At 42.6% G+C, this 22,969-nt stretch overlaps 1 protein-coding gene across 1 annotated transcript in view; it reads left to right on the plus strand.

Annotated features, from left to right (window-relative positions):
- Positions 1-22,969, plus strand: part of LOC126175424 (dynein axonemal assembly factor 10) — a 192,882-nt gene that overhangs the window by 19,946 nt on the left and 149,967 nt on the right. The window contains exon 2 of the mRNA XM_049922226.1: positions 1,347-1,447. Within this exon, the coding sequence (XP_049778183.1) occupies positions 1,347-1,447 (101 nt within the window). The remainder of the gene's footprint in view (positions 1-1,346; positions 1,448-22,969) is intronic.

Below are 22,969 nucleotides of genomic sequence, written 5' to 3' on the forward strand. Positions count from 1 at the left end.
TTCATTGTCAATACGTCCCAGAGATGGCAGCACGGTATGGCAGATGGAATTTTACCGCCAGCGGCAAGAATGAGAACTATTTTAAATACTTAAAATGGCAACGTTTTCCTTACTCGAACAGCGTGCAATCATTCGTTTTCTGAATTTGCGTGGTGTGAAACCAATTGAAATTCATCGACAGTTGAAGGAGACATGGGGTGATGGAGTTATGGATGTGTCGAAAGTGCGTTCGTGGGTGCGACAGTTTAATGAAGGCAAAACATCGTGTGACAACAAACCGAAACAACCTCGGGCTCGCACAAGCCGGCCTGACGACATGATCGAGAAAGTGGAGAGAATTGTTTTGGGGGATCGCCGAATGACTGTTGAACAGATCGCCTCCAGAGTTGGCATTTCTGTGGGTTCTGTGCACACAATCCTGCATGAGGACCTGAAAATGCGAAAAATGTCATCCAGGTGGGTGCCACGAATGCTGACGGACGACCACATGGCTGCCCGTGTGGCATGTTGCCAAGCAATGTTGACGTGCAATGACAGCATGAATGGGACTTTCTTTTTGTCGGTTGTGACAATGGATGAGACATGGATGTCATTTTTCAATCCAGAAACAAAGCGCCAGTCAGCTCAATGGAAGCACACAGATTCACCGCCACCAAAAAAATTTCGGGTAACCGCCAGTGCTGAAAAAATGATGGTGTCCATGTTCTGGGACAGTGAGGGCGTAATCCTTACCCATTGCGTTCCAAAGGGCACTATGGTAACAGGTGCATCCTACAAAAATGTTTTGAAGAACAAATTCCTTCCTGCACTGCAACAAAAACGTCCGGGAAGGGCTGCGCGTGTGCCGTTTCACCAAGACAACGCACCCGCACATCAAGCTAATGTTACGCAACATTTTCTTCGTGATAACAACTTTGAAGTGATTCCTCATGCTCCCTATTCACCTGACCTGGCTCCTAGTGACTTTTGGCTTTTTCCAACAATGAAAGACATTCTCCGTGGCCGCACATTCACCAGCCGTGCTGCTATTGCCTCAGCGATTTTCCAGTGGTCAAAAGAGACTCCTAAAGAAGCCTTCACCACTGCCATGGAATCATGGTGTCATCGTTTTGAAAAATGTGTACGTCTGCAGGGCGATTACGTCAAGAAGTAACGCCAGTTTCATCGATTTCGGGTGAGTAGTTAATTAGAAAAAAAATCGGAGGCCTTAGAACTTGAATGCACCTCATATTAACTGTAAGATGTGTTTAGTATTAATTCTGTTACCTGTCTTTATATTATTTTGTAGAGTTTGTTGATAGATACTGAAATCATGCAGAATGATTTAATTGAAAATGTTCTTACAGGTGGAGAAAAGCAAGCCATTTAAATGTGGTAGTTTTGGAGCATCTTCATTGAGGGAACGGCATTTGGCAACTGGAGATTTTGATGGCAAGCTAAATGTTTGGTAATTTACTTTTGACACTATGTGACATATTTCGAGGAAAATTTGAGTAGTAGTAGTATAGCAGTAGTAGTTTGTTTGTGCAGAGACTATATACATGGCACATATACACTATGTGAACAAAACTATCTGGACAGCTGGCTGAAAATGACTTACAGGCTCATGGTGCCTTCCACCAGTAATGCTGGAATTCAGTCTGTTGTTTGCCCACCCTTAGCCTTGATGACAGCTTTCACTCTCACAGACATACGTTCAATCAGTTGCTGGAAGGTTTCTTGGGGAATGGCAGCCCATTCTTCATGGAGCGTTGCACTGAAGAGAGGTATCGATGTTGGTTGGTGAGGCCTGGCACAAAGTCGGCTTTCCAAAACATCCCAAAGGCGTTCTATAGGATTCAGGTCAGGACTCTCTGCAGGCCAGTCCATTACAGGGATGTTATTGTTGTGCAACCACTCCACCACAGGCCGTACATTATGAACAGGTGCCTAATCATGTTGAAAGATGCAATCGCCATCCCTGAATTGCTCTTCAACAGTAGGGAGCAAGAATATGCTTAAAACATCAATGTAGGCCTGTGCTGTGATAGCGTCATGCAAAACAACAAGGAGTGCAAGCCCCCTCTATGGAAAACAAGACCACACCATAACACCAGCGACTCCGAATTTTACTGTTTGCACTACACACGCTGGCAGATGATGTTCACCAGGCATTCGCCATACCCACACCCTGCCATCGGATTGCCATATTGTGTACCATGATTCATCGCTGTCAGTCAACAGAAGAGTCCAACCTGTACACTTTTATGCTGTACGTGTCCCTTCATGTTTCCACTTCATTATCACATCAGAAACAGTGGACCTAGGGATATTTAGGAGTGTAGAAATCTCATGTACAGACGTATGACAAGTGAAACCCAATCACCTGACCACATTCGAAATCCGTGAATTCTGCGGAGCTCCCCATGATATCTAATGACTACTGAGGTCACTGACACAGAGTACATGGCAGTAGGTGGCAGCACAATGCACCTAATATGAAAAACATATGTTTTTGGGGGTGTCCGGATACTTTTGATCACATAGTGTATTTCATCATAAAGTACATAGTATAAAAAAAAACAAATGTATAGTACTCTACACAGTAGAAGAGTGTATAGTACCCTACACAGTATCAAATTCAAAATTGCATATATAAAGCTGATGAATTACAAAAATGTGTGACAGAGGTATTTTATATAGCATACATGGAGTTGACATTGATTTACAAATTAAATCTGAATTCTAACACATTGGTACTCACATTCATGAAAGCACTTGTTTGAAAATGCAATTGACACATAGTAAAATTATATATTTATTTGATGCTAAACACAGTCTACCTTGATCAGCCAGACTGTTTATGATGCCATATGGCAACATCATGCATATATGAGTGGTTTCCCTAACAATATATATAAGTTTACAGTGCAACATAATAGTAGTTGGTCATTAAAAATTTGAATTCTGTCTGCTATACAGCTGCCTGCATGGTGTTCCATTTGGCTACAAACTGTAAATTTACATATAACATTAAGGAAACCACTCATATATGCATGATGTTGCCATCTGGCATCATAAACAGTCTGGCTGCATTGAGCTAGACTGTGTTTAGCATCATTATATTGGCAGAAACACTTGATAATCAGTAATCTTTACTGAAAGTTGAGTGCACGTAAACACACATGAAAGCAGCTGAAGAGTGATTTATTTCTGATACTTAACAAGGAGAGGTCTGCAGTTGTGGGATCGACTTTTTGAAACCATATATGCAGCCATTCACCCTGGTGGGCTCTCATTTGTGAGTAATTGACAAAAAAAATTTTTTTTAAATTTTGCTTGATACCTAATAGCATTAAAAAGTTGCGTCAAATAGGCTGATTGTTTGGTGTAATGGATAGGACAGGTGCAACACATGTAGGACGTTGTGGATTTGAATCTTGTGATGTGTTACATGTTTTTTATTTTAAAATCTTTATCAAAATGACTTTGATCATCGCTTATACTCAGTTAAGTGATTTAAATGAATTTTTTTTATTTCCATTCCTTTGTTCCATTTAACATAATATCAACTTCTTCATTTGCTCTCATTTTTCCTCCTGTCGTTCTTTTTCCGCTTGAAACCTTTGTTCATGTCTCTTTAACTAATTTTATGTATAAATTTTGATTTAATTTATTTTGTTTTATCACCTTGTTTTTCCTTCCACTTTTTGTGTTCATTATATTTATTTCTCATTTTGTTTGAATGTTGTTATACTTATAAACCCTTCTTTCATGCACATTATTTTGTCCATAGTGCAGTGGGTAGTTAGATTATGTTTTAAATGTTTATATGATGATTACCATGCAGAAAATTGCACATCTGATAACAAAAAATACATTTTTCACACCACTACACAGTCAATATAAATAGATTACTTGGTCTTTTGTTTTTTAACTGATAGATCAGAATTTTCAAATAATTGAAAATTATAATAGATAAATACAATTAATTTATATTCACACAAATTCCGATTGGAAAAAGAGTGATATAAAGAAACAATTAACCAAATGAAAAAACTTCATATGGTGATTAAAATAATGAGACAAAGGAATAAAAATAAAAAAATACATTAAAACCAGTTAATTTAACAAAAATAGTGGTCAAAGTCGTTTCAATGAAGATTTAAAAATAAAAAACATACTGCACCTGAGAAGATTCAAACCCACAACGTCTTACTTGTGAAGCTATTATCCTATCCATTGCACCACGCAACCAGGCTATGTAATTTGAATTTTTCAATGTTATTGAGCATCACGCAAAATTCCAAAACTTTTGTCATCAATTGCTTACAAAGGAGGGCCCACCACAATGAATGGTTGCTGGGTGTGATACCTGGGACCTTAACCTACATCATTGTATATTTGCTTTCGAAGAGTCAATCTCATCACTGGGGACCTCTCATTATTAGATCACATCCAGTTAGACTTTTAAGGTATATAAAATGATGTTTATGGTAATGATAGCACAAATTATTTTTCCATGTCTCAGTAACTGAATCATTAAAAATTAACCAATTTTTAATTATTTGCCATATTTTACGTGTCAGACATTGTCCCCAGACATTTTTTTCACTGAAATTGGTTTCCTAAAAAAACGGGCATGCAATAGATGGTTAAATGGTGACAATTTTTTTAATTTCTCTTATCTGTTCTGGGAATTTTTTATGCTACCTAGTACCATGACATTTTATTTACTTTTGTGCTAAAGCCTTGTTTACCCTTTTTTGCACATTCTCACACTGTAAGAATTAAGTTCTCAATTAGTTTTGAAACTGACAAAGTAACTTTTTATATTAATTACATTTTTTGTATGTACAGGTATGGGAGAGTAGAATATTTAGCTGTTGAAATAATTGTTTTCTGAGCTGTTAGCCTTCAAATGTTCGCAACTATTCTGAAAACTTGTTTTTGTGTAGGGAAGATGATTTTCAGATTTGTCTTGTGACCCCAAATGATAAAGCCATAGTTTGTAGCAGAATGAATGTAAGTAATAGAAAATTATGCTACATTATCTAGTACACACAGTAATAATTAGTAATGAAAAGCATGCAAGAGCATACCTCATAAGTCAGTAGAGGATATGGGCTTTTTAGTCTAAATAGTCAACATACACAACTTAAAAGTTTAGTGACATCCACCCCTCGACCTGTTTATTTCGAATTCTTGAGATCCATATCATGATGTAAATTTGTTTTTGTAATGAATATAACTGGTTTTTCAAAGATTATCATTAACTTGTGAAGTTCAAACCAATTTTGTATATACAGGGTGATTCAAAAGTCATGTTCCATAGGGAAAATAGGGTGAACCAGAACTTCACTGACAAACTTTAAGATGTGGTGGTGTTGATCAAAACAAGAAAAAAATCTAGTAAACATGGACTTTAAAATGCATACCTTAAGAGCTATGAGCACTTCTTCATCTTTGATACTGTGAAATTTCTTTTACTGGAACCTCTTGGCTTTTCATATTTTTAGCGTTGGCAGTATGGACCAAAACAAGAAAAGTATCTAGTAAACAAGGGCTCTAAAGTGCGTAGCTTAAGAGCTATGAGCACTTGTTCATTAGAAGAGATTTGTTTCACAGCACTGAAGATGGAATGCTCATAGCTCTGAAGATAAGCTCTTAAGGTAAGCCCATGTTTAGTGACTTTTTTTTCTTGTTTTAGTCCATACTTTCTCCTCTAAAAGTTTGTCAGTGGAGTTCTGATCCACCCTTTTGTCCTTTGGGACATAACTTTTGAATCACCCTGTAGAGGAACACTGATGAAAATGTGGACAATACCTCTTTGCAGGGCCATTTCTACCATTAGGCAAGACTAAGCAGCCATGTAGGATGCCAAAATTTTAGGGGTGGCAAAAATTAATTTCAAATCAAACATCAAAAAAATTGTGCAAATGAGGAGAAAAATTGAAAAAGAGAAAAAAATTAAAACACTAAGGTGGCTAATAAAAGTTGTAGAACTCTCAACAGAAAATGCAAACAAGGTGTCAATTATTTATCTAATCTCAAGAATGTGGTTACTGAAAAATGTGAGATTTATTCCCCTTTCTAAAAATATTTAAATAAGAATGGAAATGAAATAACGCCACAGTTATTCAGATGACCTAGTTTGATGCTTCAGCATGCCTCTCATGAGTATAGCGTAACTTCTAAATTCAAGGAAAAATTCATTCATACCATAAAAATAGTTCCACACCTCTACTAGCCCATTTTCTTGCAATCAAATAAAATAAGTAATTGAGTCCAGATTTAGTCGCACTGGTAAATTCAGTTGTGTTCTAGTTTAAAATGTTCAGCACATCCTTTTTATTTCAATTATTTTGGGAAATCGCAAAGATTGAGGACAAAAAGTAAGAAATTGAGGACCCTTGTTGTCCTCAATCAGTTTTAAAGGAACTGAGGGCAAAACAGGAAAACTGTGGACTGTCCCCAGATGATGAGGACTCTGATCACATTAGTTTAATGATTAAAAATATAATAGGAGATTTGCATTGTTGTGCCATTGGATGTTGGTGATGGTGGAGGGGGAGGAGGGATATCGGGGAGGCTGATGGTAGTAAAAAAGAGGGGGCATTGCTTTTCATTTCTCACCTATGGCAGCAAAATGCCTAGTAATGACCTTGCCTGCTTTATATTGGTTGCAACAATGTTTGTGTAGTCAGAAAACAAAGTACCGTTGGTTGAAATCTCAATGTCATTTACATAAATAAAAAATGAAAGTTCCTGGGGCAGTGCCTTGTGGTATCCCTATTGGTACGGTCTTAATAGGAGATCAATAAACAATACTTTGAGATATAATTCTACTACTTGTGTCCTATTTTGTAGATGTTGCTGAAACCATTTAACTGCCATTCCTCATATACTTATACCTTCACCTTTTTCTAGCAAAACATCATATTGGACAGTATTAGACCACTTGGTTAAGTTGAAATTGTCTGTCCCCAATAGCTGAGTGGTCAGCATGACAGAATGTCAATCCTAAGGGCCCGGGTTCAATACCTGGCTGGGTTGGAGATTTTCTCTGCCCAGGGACTGGGTGTTGTGTTGTCCTAATCATCATCATTTCATCCCCATCGATCCGCAAGTCGCCAAAGTGGCGTCAAATTGAAAGACTTGCACCAGGCGAATGATCTTCCAGATGGGAGGCCCTAGTCACACGACATTTCCGTTTTCAGTTGAAATTTATTCGTATTGAAGTGTTGTTTCTATCAAGTCTCATTTCAATATTTTCATTAAATTGAATAGTGCCTCTGCAAAAACTGTGTTGGTTTACAGACAAGAGATTGAACTTTTCAAATAATTTGGTACTCTATGTTTTATGACTTTCTCTGACGTTTGAAACTGTCAGTAACAAAGCTATTAGTCTATAGTATCCCACTTCATATATACACTGATTGATAATTGCTAAGGAACAGAGACATTGTTCAAACAAATTTCGGGCTTGCAGCCGGTCGTCGTTCAATACTTCGCACGATATTTCAACTGGGCACCTGCCAGTCATCTTCAGGTGAGCCGTCGCAGACCGGCTGCAAGCCCGAAATTTGTTTGAACAGTCAATTCGCTGGGAAAATTTTAAAATTCACAACAGAGACATTGTTGGACAGGAATAATCACAGGCAATAATGGACAACATGAAACACAGTACATGCGTAACTGAGGTGGAGTGATGTATGCATAACAAAAAATGGTAAAGATTTCACCACATGGGAAAGTAAGATAAAGACATAAATAATGTTTATATTTGACACAGGTCAGACTCCCAACATAAAAGTCATTATCAGACTGTTGAAAAGCAGTATGCCTTCCTCATGCACTAATGCACATTTTGTACCTGTTATGCTCTATAGGGTTTAGGCCTGGGGAGTACACAGGCCATTCCATATGTTTGTACGATGGAGATGGGATGGAGGGATGCCTTGTGGTACCAATTAAACAGCCTGTAATTTCAAATAGTTTATCATGGCATAAGAGCAGAGCATTGGCCAGACAGTTGCCTGTGATACAACAGCATCCATCAGCTTCAACTCCAGCTCTGGGCAGCCTTGGCTGCCTGCGACCACTTGTGTTGTGGCATGGCTTGTGCACCCTACGCTGTTCAGAAGGCAGCAGGCTGGTGACATAATGGCAGTAAACCCCTGCCCCTGCTCCTAGCTGTGTGCCTATATAATACTTACATGTGACACACACTACTGTTACTGATTCTGCACTTTTTTAGCTGAATGACTATCTAAGTTACACTGCTTACGTCTGACAAGTACTAGCCAGTCATGTTCCCCATTATCTCTACAGTGTAACAAACCCACCGCCTCCTTACTTAAACAAATTTAACCATACAAATAGCATGGTAGTCAAATTTATTTTCCATGACAAAGACACTTTGATAACAACAATTAAATTTCTTGACTCATCATACTCTAGACCTCTGGTTCCAACATTGCATTAAAAGGTGATATCAGTACTCTGAAACCAGTTGGAGGTGGACTGGTGGAGATGGGTTGGGGGTACACTGTGCAGCACCAACTAAACAGCTTGTAATTCCAAATGCTGTATTATGGCACCCTGCTGTGGCTCAGTACAGGAAACCACAGCTTGACAGCATCATCCAGTGGCCTCCTGCATGTTGACAGAGCGCAGCATTGGCCAGACAGAGGCCCGTGACACAACAGCTTCTGTCAGCAGCGACTCCAGATTTGGGTGGCCTTGGCTAGCTGCAACTGTGTGCATTCTGGCATGGCTTGTGCATCAATGTGGCAGGCTGATGACATAATGGCAGTGACCTACTGCCCCCAAGCCAGTGGCCGGTGAGCTACTTTCCATGACTGCTGCTGGTCCATTGTGGCGAAGGGTCCAGGTCCCAAGGTCTCGGGATAGACTGCCCTAACATAGAGTCAAACTGTGGTCCATGAACAGCATTCCAGATGGCAGCCAAGTGACACTGTCTGTGGTATCAACAGAAGTCTTTTTAGTATAAAATTGCTAGGTGTTTATAAGCTGTTGAGCTTTACATGTTTGGACTTTGCTATGCCTTGCAGCATGTGTACTAAGCATTTCGGTTGGTGCTAGTGTGGAAAGGTGTATTGCATCTACTGCTTGTATACTGTTGTGACAACTTCTTCCACACTCTGCCAGGCCAGCTCACCTTGTAACATTGCGATGTCCATTATGTCTTGTAAAGCATAACACCCATGCTCGCCTGGGGCTGATACTACTGCAATTCACTTCCAAATTTGCGCATTTATGACCAAACATGGTTGATGAGTTATACATTCAATATTTTCACTTTCCAGTGTGTCTGACACCTCAACGGCCCTGCACGGGTGTGCGTTGTCATTCATGAACATAAAGTTGGGACCTTCTGCACCCCTTTAACAGTCAGGCATGATCCAGAATAATTTTCGTGCAGTATCATTGTGCTGTGAAGGTACCTCACACAGAGATATGGAGCAGTGTTCAGGCATTCTGCATAACGCATGGCAATACCATAACGCTTTGGCCGTATCGATGATGTTCACAAACTTTCTGTCTTGTGTAATTTTTGTATATGATAGTTATTTGGACCCCCCACATAGCTCACACTTGGACATGTGAGAGGTACTAAGGGTGTGAGTGGTAGCCGCAGGCCGCCTTTGTAAGCAGAGCCACCATCGAGATGTGCAAATCGTGTGGCAACAGCTTGCCACTGAACCTGTGACCCGTCTATGCAGTGTCGCGCATTACTTGCTGTACTTCTTAGCCATTCATATTGTGCCACTTCACAATCATGTTGACTCTGTAAGTTATCTGGTCTCAAGTGGCTACTGAATTGGAACTGTTGTATTTTTACACTGACTTTGCTACGTCCCAGACATGATGGTGCTTCATTCATTTCATGAACATAGTCTATTGAGGACTTATAAGAATGTGTGTTCATTTCCCTGTGGTTTGATGTACCACTGGAACAAGTGACGATGAACAGTCTACCTACGCCACACGGGATAGAAAACTATTGTGTTCGTCTCTTTCTCCACACTAACTGGTGGCCAGAATCACTTGCCACAGTGAAGTGGGGTTCGCCGGAAAACATAACTCTGGACCATTGCTGCTGATCCCTACCAACCTGCTCTCTACACCAATGAACTCTCTCTCGATGACAGCATGCTCAAAGTAGAATGCATTTAACAGGCTTCTGAACATGCAAACCAGCCTGATTTAATTGCTGTTTAATTGCTGTCAAATGGCTCTGGCAAAGACATGTGTACCTGTAGTGGTTGCAAGATCTACAGCAATCTGCCTATGAGCAGAGATGCTGAGTCACAGATAGGCAAAACAAAAAGACTGTCACAAATAATAGCTTTCGGCCAGTAAGGCCGTTGTCAGAATTAGACGGAAAACACACACATACACACTCACGCAAACACAACTCACACACATGACTGCAGTCTCAGGCAACTGAGGCCTCTGATGAAGGCCTTACTGGCCGAAAGCTATTATTTGTGACAGTCTGAGGCCTCAGTTGCCTGAGACTGCAGTCATGTGTTTGTGAGTTGTATTTGCATGAGTGTGTATGTGTGTTTGCCGACTAATTCTGATGAAGGCCTGAGTGGCCAAAAGCTATTATTTGTGATAGTCTTTTTGCTGTGCCTATGTGTGACTCAGCATCTCTGCTTGATGGCAAGTGGCAACTTTTGTTTTCATAATATTGTTACATTCCATCCAGGATTTTCCATTTGCAATCTACCTATGAGTGAGAAATCTGTTCCTCTTCACCACTAGGGCTAGATATTGATCCTCTTGTGATGTGGTGGACCATCTTCAACCACCAGCATGCTTTCACATAGCATTTCCATTTTAGTGGTCTTTTTAAATCACAAGAAGACACTTTGGACACACACCCATTACTGTGGCCACTGTTGTGACATTTTGATCAGCTTTGACCCATCCAACTGCTCATCCACAGTCATAAGCACTAAAATGATTTCTTGCAGACATGTTGCTGTGCCAAAGGCCTTGTTGGAGTGGTAGCACCAGTTCCTATCATATCACCAAAGTCAAGCACTGTTGAGCTTAGTTAGCATTTGTATGGATGACCATTTGAGCCTGCTGAGCACTGTTGGCAAGCAGAATGCACTCACTCCTTGTGAGACCAACTGAGGAACTACTTGACTGAGAAGTGGTTGCTCTGGTCATGAAATCTTATCACAGCCAGGAAAGCTCTGTGCTGACCACAACCCCCTCCATATCCGCTTCTAGTGATGCCTGTTGGCTGAAAATGATACAGTGGTGGTCAGTCGGTACCATTGGGCCTTCCAAAGCACGATCGGGTGGAGTTTAGTGTCGTTAGACGTGTTGCTGTACCACTTAGAATGTCACACTAATTGGTTCCACTACGACCTTTGTCAATGTTGTACAGCATGAATTGTCGAATGCATGCAGAACGTTCATGCATGGACTTAAATGCAGTTAAAAAGTTCTGCTCTCTATATTTCCTTTTACTGTCATTGATTGGGTGCTCAGTAGCAGTTGTTGGTTGTGCTGTTGCAGTTAGCGCTTGTTTCTTAGCATGTGTCAGTTGTTCCTAAGAACTGTCAAGAAGTGTATTTATACAGTGATTTTATTTTTAAAATTTTTAACATTGGTTCCTTCAGAAAAGTATAATGCCACGAGTTGTGGTACATGCAGTGTAGCAAGCATAATGGTTATCATCACTGGCTGGCATACTGCGGGTTGTCAGTACAAATCCAACCACCAATAATTATTTTTATTTATTATTTGTCACTTCTGGAAGGTTCTTGAAATATTTTTTGTAGTATGTATATATAATGTGGCATTTTGGAGTGTCCAATGACTGTACAAAAAGGAGCATATACTGTCCAGAAGTTCATTTCTGTTTTGGCTGTATTATGGTATTCGTAATAAATGTGCTTTCAATTCTAAGTGCTGTGCTTCATTGATGACCCTACTTTCTGGGTGGACACCCTGGACACATTGTGCGCTACTGCAGGGAAAGATGATGAGTGTTCAATAACTCTTATGCTCCAAGATATCAACCAGCACAACAACCTTACTCATGCGAGTCAACTGCCAATGATTATAGTTGACCTGTGGGCCAAAGCTCATCTCCATGCCCTGGAAAAGGACACTCCCAACATGCCACAACCATTCCCCATCACTGTGCAGAGATACCAGTTGGTCACCTAGCCACTTAATTCAGAGTAACTAAGTGAGGCAAACCACCTACGAGGTCTGTTCAAAAAGTTCTAGAATATTCTTAATTTCGTGCAAATGGTGTGTTGGAGTGAAATGTGGTTGGCATCCCTGCGCATGCCTGTGTTTAATGCGTAACTGCTGGAAGTTTCATTGTTATATGTCTGTTAGTTATCATTCAGTGCTGTATTCAGTAGAACATTGTGTCACACAGATTGCGAATTCCAAGATGGCAGGGTTAGAGGAGTGTCTCTGCATTAAATTTTGTGTGAAACTCAAGGAAACCTTCATAGAGATACACCAAATGACATAGGAAGCCTAAGTTGATGAGTGCTTAAGCCATACTTGGTGTTACATATGGTTCACACACTTTAAAAATGGCCAGAGCAAAGTTGAACATGGGCTTCATTTAGGACACCCTTTGACATCTGCTGATGATGCTCATGTCATGAATGTCAACAATACCTGCTTAAAGGAAGTCCCTCTCACTAAAGGCGTACATTCAGAGGAAGTCATGTTTCCAAGTAGAGAAGGAATTAGCATATTTCATCAAAATATAAGAGGGTGAACTGCTTATGGATGTTGACTCTGAAATCATTGATATATCGGAGCACCACTTAAATAATTTGACAATTCAGAATCTTCCTTTACCAGGATAAAGATTAGCCTGCTCGTTTTTCACAGAGTTCCTTGGGGTAGTGGCTATGTACATAAAAAACAGTATTCCATTTGAGTCCATAGACGTATCATGGCACTGCACTGAACAGGTATTTGAATGTTGTGCAGGGGCAGTTGAATTTAGTGAAACTAAACTTGTAATTGTTCTTGTTTATAGGTCCACTAACTCTGACTTCAAAGCATTTCTGTGCAAGGTAGAGAGTGTTCTTGATTCACTTTGTAGGAAGTACCAGAACTTAGTTATATGTGGTGACTTCAATATAAATGTTGTATATGATAGTGCAAGAAAAAGGATGTTGGTAGAGCTCCTAAATTCTTATGATCTGATGCAGACTGTGTTTTTTCCAACTGTATGCAGGGGAACAGTAGCAAAGCCATAGACAGTATTTTTATTCATTCTTCATTACTAGATGGGCATACTGTTAGTAAAAGGGTGAATGGTCTTTCAGACTATTATGCTCTAATTTTAACATTAAAAGTCTTATTTACTCGAACAAATGTCACATATAATTACAAACTATGTAGGAAAGTTAATCCAACAGCAATAGAGAGTTTTTTAAACCTTGTCAAGGAACAAGAGTGGCAGGATGTTTATAGTGCTGATAACATAGAAGATAAATATAATGCTTTCCTTGACACATTTCTCATGCTCTTTGAGAGTTGCTTTCCATTAGAACATTCTAAACAAGGTACTAGCAGTAATAGGCAGCCCAGGTGGCTGACTAGTGGGATAGGGATATTGCAGTAGCCACCAGAAAGATCGCGGGAGGCGCACATCGGCACGGCGCGTCACGAATGGTAGTTGCCGCAAGTAGAGTCCCATCCACCAGAGGGCACGTGAGAATACAGCCGCGACGTCTGCCAGCGGAACAACAACAACAACTCAGGCAGCACGGGCCGTGCCCAGTCAGTGACACTGGGCAGGCCTAGAAGACAGTTCCCGGTCTACGCTATGTGAAGTCCGACGGAAAACGTGAACCGTGTTACTACACAATTGGCGACGAGTAGGGTCGTTCTTTCGCATGTTGCGTCATTGTTCCGGTTTCGCAGCTTATCCACGGCATGGAGGATTTAGTGCGGGTTTTGGTTGAGCAGCAGACGGAGCTCATGGCCACCATGAAGCAAGTGCTTGTGGTGTTGCTCTCCACCCAGTCTGCTCCAGCACCGTTCCCTCCTCCCTTTCCCCCATATGACGAGACGGCGGAGGATTGGGATGCATATGAACGTCGCCTTCGGCGGCATTTCCAGGCGTATCTTGTTGCCGATGCGGAGGTATATCGTGCTCTTTTCTTGTCTTGGATATCTCCCTCGCTGTATCAATTTTTGCGGCAGCTAGCACCGTTGCAGGAACCCTCGTCCTTGTCTTTTGACGCATTGTGTTCATTGCTGTCTTCATATTAGCGCCACCGCACGTATGTTACCGGGTGTGGGCCGCTACCCTGCATGGTCTTAGTCGCAAGTGTCATTTTGTCACGGAGCAGTCGCAAGAGTCGTATGCCCACGTTATGGTGTGTGACGTCATTGTTCATTCGGCCCCTGATAGAGAGGTCCGGCAATGGGCCCTGCAGTTAGAAGACCCTTCCCTTGAGGAAGTCCTGCCATTGCTCAATCGTATGAAGTCTCTCACACCACAGGTCAACAGTTGGAAGCGTGGAGTAACGTTGCGGCGGTTCAGGGCGGCGCGGCCGCGTCCACTGTGTCCAGGGTGGATGACGTGCAAGCGGTACAATCCGGCCGTTATGGCCGCTCCTGCACGGTGCGTAAACAGAATTCCTGTGCGTCGTGCTATACACATCATGATTGGTCAGAGTGCCCCCAGCGTTGGGCCGTTTGTCGCAAATGTAATAAAAAAGGACACATTGCTAAAGTTTGCCGCTCAGCCTTAAACGAATTGAAGGAAGCAGGTACAGAGGACATGGACATTGACATTCAGGAAGTTTCATCGGGCCAGGCTCCTGATGCATTGGCACACAAACTCTTTATTGAGGTGTCGGTTCGGTCGCGCTGATTACAATTGCAAGTAGATACGGGTGCGGCAGTTTCTTTGTTGAACACACAAACTTACTCCGACCTTGGGTCGCCCCCGTTGGCGCCAGTTTACCGACGTTTACGCGGTTATGGTAAACTGTTCATTCCCCTACTGGGTCAGTTCACTACCGACGTGACTTACAAGTCAGTCACTCGACCTATTACTTTTATTGTTGTCAGTGATGTGAGCTGCGCTAACCTTTTGGCTTGGATGCCTTTCAAGCTTTCGGTTTTTCTATCGCTGACACCATACAGTTGGTCTCCGAAGACGTTCCCTATCAATCATTGGAATATTTGATTTCCGACTTTCCGGATATCTTCTAGGAGAGCCCGGGGCGTGTTTCAGACTTCGAAGCTCACTTAACGTTGAAGGCGTCGGCTCGCCCGCGTTTTCTACGCGCGAGGCAGATCCCCTTGGCTCTCTGCCCTCAGGTAAAAGAAGAGCTAGACCAGCTGACCGCCCTAGGGGTCGTTCTTCCCATTTCTTCTAGTGAGTGGGCTTCGCCCCTCGTTATTGTCAGGAAACCCTCGGGAAAATTACGTCTTTGTGGTGATTTCAAGGCCACCATTAATTCCTAATTGGTGGTGGACACCTATCCTTTGCCTCGTGCTCATGAATTGTTCTCTGCCGTGGCGAGAGGCCAATATTTTTTGAAATTTGATCTTTTGGAGGCTTATCATCAGATACCACTTGATGAGGACCCCAGACGGCTGGCGGTCGTCAACACCCCGTTTGGCCTTTACCAATACCAGCAGTTGGTCTTCGGCATATCCAGTGCCCCGGCGATATTCCAGCATTACCTTGAGCATGTCACGTCGACAATCCCTCATTGTATTAATTACCTGGACGACATAATTGTGACAGGCCGTAGCACGAAGGAACACTTGTACAACCTTCGTACCCTCTTTCTCAAATTCAGGTCTGTGGGCTTGCGTGGCAACCTGCGTAAGTCAAACTTCTTCCAACCGTCCATTGAGTATGTGGGCTACACCATCTCTCAGCACGGCGTCCAGCCGCTAGGAAGTTTGGTCCAAGGTATCGTCGATCTTCCGTGGCCCGCTTCGCTTAAGGAGTTACAAGCTTTTTTAGGCAAGATTGCCTATTACCACCGGTTCATTCCCAGGGCCTCCACCACAGCCCGCCCCCTGTACTGCCTTCTGCGCAAGGGTGTCCCTTTTGATTGGTCGCCTGCATGCGAGTGAGCGTTCACCTCGTTGAAGGGCCTCCTCGTGTCAGTGCCTTGTTTGGCTACTTTTGACCCCAATAAGCCGTTGGTCCTGGCTACAGATGCTTCGCAGTATGGGGTAGGGGCGGTCCTGGCCCATCGCAACGCGGATGGTTCTGAGTAGCCGCTGGCGTTTGCGTTTAAAACTCTTAGTCCTGCACAGGCCCATTACTCCCAGGTGGAAAAAGAGGCTTTGGCCATTGTCTACACTGTTACCAAGTTTCACCCTTTCTTGTATGGTACGAAGTTTCAGTTAATCACTGACCATAAGCCGTTAATATTGTTATTTGGCCCCACCTCTCAGATTCCGGATAGGGCGGTCTACAGACTACAGCACTGGGCCTTGTTCCTCTCTAAGTACCATTATGACTTTCTTTTTCGCCCTACCGGACAGCATGCCAATGCAGACGCTCTTTCCCGTCTTCCAGTGGGCCCGGATCCTAAGTTCGATCGAGAGGAGATTATGTGTTTTCATTTGGATCTGGCGTCCCACCAAGCGGTTGATGGCTTCCCGATCACTAGTTCTAGAGTTGCCAGGGAAACGGCAGCTGACCCGGTTCTCCGGCAAGTAGTTCACCTCATTCAGCAGGGGTGGTCATCCCGACCTCCAGGCTGGGCCTCGGACCCTCTTCGTAATTATTTTGTTCTACGAGACTGCCTCTCCGTCTTGGAAGGAGTTCTCCTTCTGGCTACCAATGATACGGCTCCTCGCGTGGTTTTTCCTGCAAGTTTGCGAAGGGAAGTCCTCACATTATTACATGAGGGGCACTGGGGTGTTTCCTGTACTAAAACCTTGGCTCGCAGACATGTGTACTGGCCCGGTATTGACAGAGAAATTGAGCATTTGGTGGCCGCCTGTTCCCAGTGTGCGAGCCAACAGGTATCTCCCAGGTTAGCGTTCTCTTCATGGCCACCTGCAACCCATGCATGGGAACGTGTTCACATCGACTTTGCGGGCCCGTTTCTCAATGGCTTTTGGCTCATTGTCATTGATGCTTATTCCCGATTCCCATATGTGGTTCACTGCTCCTCAACCACTTCCGAAGTTACAATCCAGGCAATAGCAAAAATCTTTTCGACGGAAGGTCTGCCAGTCACCCTGGTCTTGGACAATGGACCTCAGTTTATTTCGCAGACCTTCCAGGATTTTTGTAGGCGCTTCGGTATTCGGCACGTTTGCTCTCCCCCCTTTCATCCACAATCGAATGGGGAAGCAGAGTGCATGGTGCGCACATTTAAGACGCACATGAAAAAGTATGTGAACGAATTTCCTGCAGAGGAGGCGTTGACGTTTTTCCTGACAGCATACCGGACCACACCAATGCAGCCCCGCAGAGCTCCTCCACAGGCGCCAACCTAGGACTCTGCTGCACCTCCTCCAGCCTGGTCCTTGCCAGTCTTCACAAAACGGAGTACCCGGCTTTCCGCTGGGTATGTCGGTCTGGGCACGTGGATTTGGTCGCAATCCACGTTGGATACCGGCAGTGGTCCTGTGCTGAAATGGCCGCCGGCTCTATACCTTGCAGGCGGGGGACCGGGAGGTATGTCGTCACCAAAATCAGCTACGTCCACGTTTGGGCACCCACCCTCCGACCCCTCGGGCACTGGCTTCCCCATTGATGGCTTCTCAGGGGACACTACCGCCTCTCCCCCCTGTGACTCAGCCGCACTGCGATGGTTCTCAGCCTTGGCAGCCTCCAGTAGCTCCAGCACCGGCATCGCCATCATTAGAGATGCCCCAGCGAGAGCCAGCCCCCCTCACAGGCCCAGTTTCTCAGGAGGCTGGTTCACCTGTGTTCGTCCCTCCCCCATTGTCCCCGCCACTGGGTCTTGCCCCTCCCGAGATGAACGAGGATCCGGAGTTCGACAGCTTGTCTCCTGTTCTGTCTCGGGCTCCAGTGGTGGGACGACGGGGGCCTCTTCGTGTGGGTCACTTCCAGCCGTATTTGTGGGGTCCGGCTCGAGGGTTGGCAGATCCCCTCGACTCCGGCCTGCCAATGGAGGTGGAGTTCATCGCTCCTGCACGACGCTCCACCTTCCGACGCAGGGGATCACAGTGGCTTCACCCGCCGAAAGAGGAGGAGTGCAGTAGCCACCAGAAAGATCGTGGGAGGTGCACATCGGCACGGTGCATCACGAACGGTAGTTGCCGCAAGTAGAGTCCCGTCCACCAGAGGGCACGCGAGAATACGGCTGCAACCTCTGCCGGCGGAACAACAACAACTACAACTCAGGCAGCACGGGCTGTGCCCAGTCAGTGACATCGGGCAGGCCTAGAAGACAGTTCCTGGTCTACGCTATGTGAAGTGTGACGGAAAACGTGAACCATGTTACTACAGATATCATGTAGAATAAAGCGGGAATTATATCAAAATGTTAGTAGCAGACACAATCACGCTACAGTAGCCCATTACAGACAGTATTGTAAGGTGCTTAAAAATGTTATTAGGGAGACTAAGAGTGTGTGGTATGCAAATCGAATAGCTAATACACAGGATAAAATTAAAACAATATAGTCAGTTGTGAAGGAAGTGTGTGGTCAGCAGCAGAAAGTCATCGATATAAAGTCAGTTCGCAGTAAAAATATTTCTGTTACTGATAAATCAGATATATGTAAAGTATTTAACAATCATTTTCTGAGCATTGCTGGTGAATTAAATAAAAATTTAGTTTCTACAGGGAATCATATAACTTTATTGGCAAATACCTTTCCGAGATTGATGTCTGAAATACTCCTCTGTGATACAAACAAGGGGGAGATTGAGTCAATAATTGCCGGCAGGAGTGGCCGAGCGGTTCTAGGCACTACCGGCTGGAACCGCGCGACCACTACAGTTGCAGGTACAGGTTGGAACTGCGCGACCGCTACAGTCGCAGGTTTGAATCCTACCTCGGGCATGGATGTGTGTGATGTCCTTAGGTTAGTTAGGTTTAAGTAGTTTTAAAATCTAGGGGACAGATGACCTCAGAAGTCAAGTCCCATAGTGCTCAGAGCCATTTGAACCATTTGAGTCAATAATTAAATCAATAAAGACTAAGGACTCTCATGGATATGATGGAGTGTCTAGCAGAATATTAAAGTACTCTGCTGCGCACGTTAGCCCTGTATTTAGCTATATTTATAAATTTTCCTTTAGGAATGGTCAGTTTTGTGAACAATTAAAGCTTTATAAAAAGGGAGAAAGGGATAATGTAGACAATTTTAGACCCATTTCTATGCCATCAGTGTTTGCTAAAGTTATTGAAAAGGCTGTGTATGTAAGGATAATTGATCATTTTATATCACATGATTTGCTATCAAATGTTCAGTTTGGCTTTAGAAGTCGTTTAGCAACTGAAAATGCTATATTCTCTTTTCTATGTGAGGTACTGGATGGGTTGATCAAAAGGTTTCAAATGCTAGGCATATTTTTTGATTTAACTAAGGCATTTGGTTGTGTTTATCACAAAATATTGCATCAGAAGTTGGACCATTACAGAATATGCGGAGTAGCTCACAATTGGTTCACCTCTTACTTTAGCAACAGACAGCAAAAGGTCATTATTCACAATGTTGAGAATAACTGTGATGTGGTGTCTCAGTGGGGTACTGTGAACTGGGGGGTGCCACAGGGATCAGTGTGGGGGCCACTCCTGCTTTTTATTTATATAATTGATATACCCTCTAGTATTACTGGTAACTCTAAAATATTCCTGTTTGCTGATGACACTAGCTTGATAGTAAAGGATGTTGTGTGCAGCATTGCCTCAGTTTCAAATAGTGCAGTTCATGACCTAAGTTCATGGCTTGTAGAAAATAAACTAAGGCTAAATCACAGTAAGACCCAGTTTTTACACTTTCTAACACACAATTCAACAAAACCTGACGTTTTAATTTCACAGAATGGGCATATGATTAGTGAAACTGAACAGTTCAAATTTCTGTGTGTTCAGATAGATAGTAAACTGTCGTGGAAAGACCACGTCCAGGATCTTGTTCAAAGACTTAATGCTGCCATTTTTACTATTCGAGCGGTATCTGAAGTGAGTAATCATTCGACACGAAAATTAGTCTACTTTGCTTATTTTCATTCGCTTATGTTGTATGGTAATATATTTTGGGGTAACTCTTCCCATTCTAAATGGATATTTTTGGCTCAGAAATGGGCAGTTCAGGCAATAAGTGGTCTAAGTTCACAAACCTCTTGTTGAACCGTGTTCATGAGTCTGGGTATTTTGACATTGGCCTCTCAATATATATATTCCTTACTCTCATTTCTTGTTAACAGTATTAGCTTATTCCCAAGAGTAAGCAGCTTTCACTCAGTTAATACTTGGCAGAAACCAAACCTGCATTTGGATCAGACTTCCTTTACTTTTCTGCAGAAAGGTGTGCAGTATAGTGCTGCATCCATTTTCAATCAGTTACAACTCTAATCCATCCTAATTCAAACATCTTAGCAGTAATCCGCGTGCTTTCAAATCAAAACTGAAGAGGCTCTCTCCTGTTCTGTTGAGTTCCATCAAAAATGAATGCATTGTTGATGGTGTTTACTTAACTTATGGATTGACTCTTTTCGGGTTCATAAACATTTTATTTTTATCTGTTATTACTTTTATGTTGTAATTTCATGCACTGACAGGTTCCATGATCTTGGAGATTTGCTCCTCAATTGGGTCCTGTAGAACTTGACATGTAAATGGAAATGAAGTCCCATGCTTCTTGACAGAGCATAGGGGTATGATGCAGGAGACCCTCACCGCCGTACTAGGCAAAGTCCTAATGGAGGTGGTTTGCCGTTGTCTTCCTCCGACCATAATGGGGATAAATGATGATGAAGAAGATGACACAACACCCAGTCATCTCGGGGCAGGTGAAAAACCCTGACCCCTGCCAGGAATCGAACCCGGGACCCCGTGCTCAGGAAACGAAAACGGTACCGCGAGACCACAAGCAGCAGACTGAAATGTAAATAAAAAATAAAATAAAACCAAGGTTCACTCTTGACAGTGGGTCAGGAAAGGTTCTCCAAGACCAAAAATACTCATCAGGTCAGGTCAAATGTCGAAGTCATGCTGATAGTTTTCTTTGACTTTGGAGGATTAGTTCATCATGTACTCGTGCTGCAGGGACAAACTATTAATCAGTGGTACTGTCAGGACTTGTTGTGATGCCTGTGAGATAATGTGAGAAAGAAGGAAACGTCCTGAAATGTGACAAGACAATTCATGGCTCTTGCATCATGATAACACATCCATACATTCATCCCTGTTGGTGTGTGATTATTGCACAAAAAACGAAATCCCTGTGCTGCCTCACCCTCTGTACTGTCCAGATCTGGCCCCTGTGGACTTTCTTTGGTTTGAAAATCCCATTGAAAGGATGAAGATTTTCAATAACAGACGAGATAAAAGAAAAATCGCAGATGGTGCTTCACGCGATCCAGCAAGGGGCATACCAAGACAGCTTCCAGAAGTGGAAATGGCGTTAGGAGTGGTTTATCAGTTGTGGAGGAGAATATTTCAAAGGAGACCATGCACAGTAAGTAAAAGGCAAACGTGAAAAATTTTGTAGCCGAAGTTCTGGAATATTTTGAACAGACTTCTTACGGAGGTGAGGCTGCCAATGTGCACAACAGTGAAATTTATAATCGTGCATGTCAGAAATACTCAGCTGCTGTTATTTAAGCTGTGCTCATAGGATCCTGCATAACCATACCCTCAGAAAAAAATAGCAAAAAAATTTTGATGACCAGTATTATACGTGAAAGCTTAGTTTTTCTTGTAGCTATAATGTATGTGTATTAATTTACAGCAGTAACTTTTCCTATTCATGTGTTTGCACTACTTAACAGTGATGTTGCTGCTGGCTGACTGCATCAGGTGTCCTGTGCTCTGAATATCTGCTGTTATTGGCTGGTGAGATCATGTGACATGATCTATGATTGACTGACAATTGTCAGTGTGACTGTGTCACAATTTTGACTTCAGTGCTTTGGAAATTGCAAGCTACATTCTTTGTTTGGTGGAATTTGGGTTAATACTCTTGTAACACAAAAATATGCAGTGTAAGTGTTACCATGAGTCAAAGATATTTCTAAAGCACTCTGTTTTTTGCTGGATTTTGTTTCATAAGGTGCTGGGAAGTTTTACGCCAGTGTATAAAACCTTCAAAATTCAAAGTGTTACAGATCTGAGAGAAAGTATATTGTCACTTCATACAGAAGAAATGTATTTTCATCAGGGGTACAGTGCATTTTAACCTGGGAAAAAATATAGTTTCAAGTGATAAAAGGTGTACTTTTAACTGTGAAATCCCGGAAACATTCTGGAATTATTTATTTATTTATTTATTTTTTCTTTGTATATACACCCTGCAGTTGCTTTCAAATCTAGAGCGATGAAAAGATAGATCAAGGAGTCTATGGTACAACACCAGTTTCGACAATGGGGATAATCCACCAATTATCCAGTGTTCATATAGTGTGTCACTGTGTGGACAACAGATAATCTGGGAGGAAGCAGAAAAGGTGTTCCAAGGTGACATCATTGAAGCTTCTGAGGGTCCTAGGTCTTTTCCGATCCTTGCAAAGAAGAAGGATGGTACATGGAGTTTCTGTATTGACTATTGACAACTGAACAAAATCTCAAAGAGATATGTTTATCTATTGCCACACATTCATTGCACCCTATACTGCTTGAAAGGAGCAGAGCATTTCTGAACTTGGGACATGCAAATGGACTACTGGCAAATCAAGGTTGACTATAATGACTGGGGAATGATTGTCTTCATAACTTCTGGTGGCCTCTGTGAATTATCCTGTTTAGACTATGTAACACTCCAACTACCT

Source organism: Schistocerca cancellata, chromosome 1 (genome assembly GCF_023864275.1).
Source record: "Schistocerca cancellata isolate TAMUIC-IGC-003103 chromosome 1, iqSchCanc2.1, whole genome shotgun sequence".
Classification (NCBI taxonomy): domain Eukaryota; kingdom Metazoa; phylum Arthropoda; class Insecta; order Orthoptera; family Acrididae; genus Schistocerca; species Schistocerca cancellata.